We start from the raw sequence: 5,930 nt of genomic DNA, 5'->3' as shown, positions 1-5,930 counted from the left end.
GAGCTATCTATGGCCGGCCGAAAGTCTACAAATTGTTGTGTCTCTGCTATCGGCGAAGGAGGTATCGAGTATTATGGAAGAGTTGAAGCAATTTATGAACTTCAATTCTATGGTGAAAACCCACCAAACATCATAGTCTTCAGATGTTATTGGTTACATCCCAGGGAGACTAGAAGGACTCATGAACATATAGGGCTAGTCGAAATCAAACAAAGCACCCATTTGGATGTTCCCGATGTCTATATTACGGCTCAACAGGCAACCCAAGTTTTCTATCTACCGTGGGCCTGTCAAATCCAAATCTTAGTGGTTGGGATGTCGTTTATGAAGTGCCGTCACGTGTTAGACCACCTCCCCCCAATGAAGAGGATTATGAACCTCACATTAACCAAGACACATATGACGAAGGAGAATTCTTCCAAAAAACATGTCTTGCCAAAAAATGTTTCAAGAACCGCTCTAATCCACCCCAGAACATTGAAGTAGACACTGATAGTGAATTCGACTTCACCCCTGAGCCGGAACAAGAAGAGCCGGAAGAAGAAGAATTTACTGATGTAGATGACCTGTCAATGCTTGAACGATTACGTAAAGGTGGCCTTCCACATGATGATGCATTTATTAATGATGATGATGAGCACGTCATTACCGATAGTGATGATGATGATGATGCATTTATTAATGATGATGATGAGCATGTCATTACCGATAGTGATTATTAGGTATTCAAATTTTTATGTTGTACTTGATTTATATAGTTATTTGTATGATTTTATGATTTATATAGTTGGTATGTATAATTTTCTTACTTTGTATGATTGTTTCTTATACATAGTGCCATGGTCTTGATTGTCCGTCCCCGTCGGCCCTCGCCCGCTTTATGATTCGAATGTGGTAAATTCTCTTTCATAACTATTTTTTGCATTTCGCATTTATGACAATTATGGCCATCAAGTTGACATAGAGATATTTTAATCTAGGAGGTATGTGAACCGGAATTTGAAACCGACCCTCTTGTCGAGAAGTTAAATTTAGTTGAAAAAGAAAATGAGTATTTGAAAGAAAAAATCAAAAGAATTGAAGAAGAGAAGATGACATTGGAGTTGTATGTTGCCGATGTCATCGATGATCACAAGATGAAGATGAATGCAATGCGCTTGAATATGGATGCAATGCGCCTGAAGCTTAAGAAGATTAGAAAATATGCCATTGATAATGAGGCTTGGTATCATTATGTCGTTGGATCAATTGTTACCTTAGTTGCGATCTTCATCATATTTGTTGTGATGAGGGTATGTTTTCTCTAATGTTTTGCTTTACAAATTGATGCTTAGCTTATTTTCCTCCTAAATGGCATAATTACCTAATTAGATAAAAAAAGAGCTATACTTAGCTTATTCAGTTCATTTATGACATACTTAGCATACTTAGGTCAAAAATGGCATGATAATCTTTGTTACCTCCAAAATGATATAGACTTAGCTTATTTTCCTCGAAAATGACATAATAACCTTACTAAGCTCCAAAATGACCTATTTACCTAGCTTAGCTCTAAAATGACCTACACTTAGCATTTTTACCTAGCTTAGCAATAAAATGGCATTTTTACTTACCTTAGTTAGAAGAAGAAGAAGATAAAGAAGAGGAGAAGAGAAAAAGAAAGAGAAGAAAAAAATCTTCTTCTTCTTCTTCTTCTTCTTCTTCTAACTTCTATCTTTCCCAATTTGCAAATTTGCTTTACATGAGGAAGCTTGGATTCATGGAGTGTACTATTCTTTTGGTGCTTCCTTGTTGATTATGAAAACTTGTTTGAATATGTATGTCTATACGGATATGTTGTTGGAAACTTGTTTCTGGTTATGTATATATGGATATGTTGGACTTTGTTGAACTATGTTGTTGGACATGTTGTTGATATGTTGGATATGTATGCATGTATATCTGTGTTTGAAACCATGTCTAATTAATTGGATTTAAATAAAAACAGGGGATGTATAGCCTCTTTGCCGTCCGCTAGCCGACGACAAAGAGCTTTGTCGTCCGCTAGCAGACGGCAAAGAGGACACGTGGCAGTCACCAGTGCAAACTGGGAACACTGGCTGCCTATTTGGTCATTTTGCCGTCTGTAAGGGGATGGCAAAGTGATCAAATAGGCCGGGCAAACAGGGCCATCTATGCCGTCTGCTGGCAGACGGTATAGCTGGCCACGTGGCAGCTTCCCAGTGCTGCCCTAGCTAAGCTCTTTGTCGTCTGTCAGCGGACGGCAAAGAAGCTGATTCCTGTAGTGATTCTTGATTATTTGGCAACAAATATCGATGTTTTCCCTACACATGCAAAATTTCGCAAAGTAATCACATTTGCGGAGGCGGCAAAAAACATTTGGTGCCACCCAAGCGGTGGAGCAGTAGGCCGGAGCATTTTGCTGAGCACGTATCTGGTTGGTTGTGAGTGTAGACGTTTGAGGGGTGACCGGTCATTGTCGGGCGCGTCCGTGTTCGTTTAGGGGGGCTGGATTTCACAGTCGGGTGCCGTTTAGGGGGGCCGATTAGGTAGGTAGGTCCAGCTGTAGATGCTCTCAGAGTATGGTATGGTCCACACGCCAACACTCACGCCCTTCTTTTCTTGTCAGTCAGCCTCTCAACCAAGAGCCAGTTTTGGGCTGGGAGTCTGCCTTGGACGGCTGGCCTGAGGTCAGGATTTGACCAAAAAAAAAACTACGCAGTTGCCCAACGGGAACGGGGACGGGGCCGTGGCCAACCTGGCCTTGACCTCGGCTCCGACCCCTCCCTTCACTGTCTGTCACAAGAAAGATCCCCGATTCCGCTTGTGCGGCGCTGCTGATCAACGCTGCCCCCGCCAGTCGTACTCGCCGCACCCCGCAACTACCACCGTCCGCCAAGGACGATTTCGGGTCGAGAGGAGAGGAGAAAAGACCGACACCGTCTCTCCTTCTCGCCTTCGTTAAAACCCTTCCTTTTGTCCACGCGACCTACGCCACCTCTTTTCCTCTCGCATACCCTGTTCGCTCGTCTTCTCCCCTGTTCCAGCCCAAGTCCCCCGCCGACCCCGCCACGCCACCTCCGCGGCCCTCGCCATGCCGCCGCTCCCGACGATGACCCACTCCTCCTCCTTCCTCCTCCCGCCCCCGCCTGCTCCTCCGGCCGACGCCGAGGACACGGTCTCCTACGCCGTCGTCGTCCTCAACCAGCGCCTCCCGCGCTTCGCGCCCCTGCTCTGGACCCGAGGTAACCGACCAACCAACCCAACCAGCGCGCGCCCCTCCCTCCCTCCCTCTCCTCTGTTCCGTGGGCATTATCGCTGCCTTCGCTCTCCGTCCTCGTGGACAAGTTTTGACGTGTCGGCTCTCTGTGTTGTTGTGTGAGCAGCGCAGCTGCGGGTGTGCGCGGACGGCGGCGCCAACCGGGTCTTCGACGGCATGCCGGAGCTGCTCCCGGCCGAGGACCCCGACGAGGTCCGCGCAAGGTGATCGATCAAAGTCTTCTCTCTGCCCTTCCTCTTTTTTTCTTTTTCTCGCCCAGTGATAGCTGCGTGCCTACGCCTCCCACCTGTTCCTAGTTGACTCTGCCTCTCGTGGATCAATGCCCATCACGTGCTTGTTGGAATGCGTCGTAGAAATTCCATTTGGTTGTATGCCGATGCTGTCGCGTGCAAGCATAAACGGTGGCCTGTCAATGCGGTCCGTGGACCTCCTTTGGTTCAAGTTGAAGTTTGAACCGGGGTTCGCTTCTCAATATGCTTTTTTTCTTCTTCTTTTTTTTTGGCATGGCGCGTCTCAGCATCTGCCCTCTTTGTTTAGTCAAAACCTCCAAGTGTCCTTATATGCTTTTTTCCCATGTGTCCTAGCAAAACTCAGAGTTTCTTGAGAAAGTACTTCAACAGTTCATCCAATGAATTTTCAGTCTTCGTACTCGATGTAGTCTCTGATCTTTAAATGATTGTACGCCTTTTCATTTGATCATTTTTTTGAAACATATTACAGAGTTCAACTCTGCTTGGGTTATCTATGTAATGCTGAAGAGTTTTTTATGGAGGAAAAATGTTCTTAAGTTTACCTAGGCGCCACCAGAGGGTTTGGCAGATTAAATCATACCACGGCGACAGAGTATGCATCACATTTGAAATAGTTTATACTGCATCAATGGATGGGACACATTTAGTTGTTCGCCCATGCCAAAAAGTAGTTGGGAAGAGATTTTTAAAACCTATTTATTGGTAGTTGGGAGGTAGGTTTAAGACAGATTTTCTTTGCTGGTTGTTTGTATGTGACGTTTCATTCATTAATTTGTCCTTACCTTGCTGCAGGTACAAGCCCGACGCCATCGAAGGAGATATGGATTCTGTAAGGCCAGAAGTGAAGGAATACTACTCCAGTTTGGTAAGTAACTAATTTAAAACTCCTTCCATCATACCTTGCTGAAAATGAGATGCTGAACCAAAAATCATGTTGTATGCAACAACTGTCCGGGGCAGTTTCTAGTACTCCCTCCGTCCGGAAATACTCGTCGGAGGTATGAATGTATCTAGATGTATTTTAGTTCTAGATACATTCATTTTTATGCATTTCTTCGACAAGTATTTTAGGACGGAGGGAGTACTTGTTAGGGAGAAAGATATCATGCGTAGCAAAAAACAAGCAGGCAGAAAGATATCATTTATTGGCCATCTTGGTCCACATGAATATGTTTGCGATTCTCTTTTGGACTGTTGTGTGATGTTAGCTGCAATGAGCTATGGAAATATCAGAATTTCATGTCCGCAAGTTTAGATGACTCTCACTGACAACAATGCGGGAAAGAAATCTATTTTCTTGTGTGAAATCAAGCTGCTGAAATAATTACATTGATTAAATTGTCCTAGAAAACCATGAAGGGAGCGATGCCTTGTTTTATTGTATTTTTAGCAGGCTTTTGTTTCTATACAAATATTTTTGGTATGCTGGTCCTGGTAAATGCAAGTACTATTTCAGCGTTGATTAAATTGGCATGGCCAGTTGTACCCCTAGCCTTGAAGGGAGCGACGCCTTGTTTTATTGTATTTTTAGTAGGCTTTTGTTTCTATACCAATATTTTTGGTATGCTTGTCCTGGTAATTGCAAGTACTATTTCAGTGTTGATTAAATTGGCATGAATCAGTCGTACCCCTAGCCGTGAACCTCAAGTTTCTTCCTGGAAATGTTGTGGAGTAGCAGCAGGGATAATGTAAATGTAAACCAAGTTCACATGCATTTGATTTGCCCTGCTTTACTGAAAGATGCAACATGAATGTCAACTCTGGGCATTATTAGTATTCTGTACAATAGATAATTTTTCTGGTTTAAGATTAGCCAATGAGGCCTTGAAACTGGGACTGGAATGATTGCTGACTTACAGCAAAATGATATTACTGACGACACCCTTCTATGATCAATTGCAGGGTACCCAAATAATCGATGACTCACATGATCAGGACACCACAGACTTGAACAAATGCATATCATTCATCACCAGAAATCCACCCGGGCCAGACAATTCTAATGTACACCAGATCAGTTTTCAGTATTTACTCCAGATCAGTCTTTGCAACACCCGCTTACACGGATGTTACTCTGTTTTGTTTAACTGCAGCTCTGCATTCTCGTTCTCGGTGCGCTTGGAGGAAGGTTCGATCACGAGATGGGGAACATCAACGTGCTGCATCGCTTCTCAAACACCAGGATCATCCTCCTGTCAGACGACTCCTCGATCTTTCTGCTCCCAAAGACGCACAGTCACGAGATCCACATCGAGCGGTCTGTCGAGGGTCCTCATTGTGGACTGATCCCCATGGGCGCGCCGTCAAGTAGCAGCACCACTACCGGTCTCCGGTGGAACCTAGGTACAGGCATCTAACTTGCAACCTCATTCTTGTATGTCAACATTATTATCTGATAG

The 5,930-nt window shown here is 44.3% G+C and overlaps 1 protein-coding gene across 1 annotated transcript in view; it reads left to right on the top strand.

Annotated features, from left to right (window-relative positions):
* Positions 1-2,982: 2,982 nt before the first annotated feature.
* LOC119278315 (thiamine pyrophosphokinase 1-like) overlaps positions 2,983-5,930 on the top strand; it is a 3,923-nt gene continuing 975 nt past the window's right edge. The window contains exons 1-5 of the mRNA XM_037559677.1: positions 2,983-3,245; positions 3,387-3,483; positions 4,324-4,396; positions 5,434-5,535; positions 5,625-5,874. Coding sequence (XP_037415574.1) covers positions 3,095-3,245; positions 3,387-3,483; positions 4,324-4,396; positions 5,434-5,535; positions 5,625-5,874 — 673 coding nt within the window. The 5' untranslated portion in view covers positions 2,983-3,094. The remainder of the gene's footprint in view (positions 3,246-3,386; positions 3,484-4,323; positions 4,397-5,433; positions 5,536-5,624; positions 5,875-5,930) is intronic.

The sequence above is a fragment of the Triticum dicoccoides genome, chromosome 3B (genome assembly GCF_002162155.2).
Source record: "Triticum dicoccoides isolate Atlit2015 ecotype Zavitan chromosome 3B, WEW_v2.0, whole genome shotgun sequence".
NCBI classification, from domain to species: domain Eukaryota; kingdom Viridiplantae; phylum Streptophyta; class Magnoliopsida; order Poales; family Poaceae; genus Triticum; species Triticum dicoccoides.
This window is presented reverse-complemented; position numbering and strand designations above follow the sequence as displayed.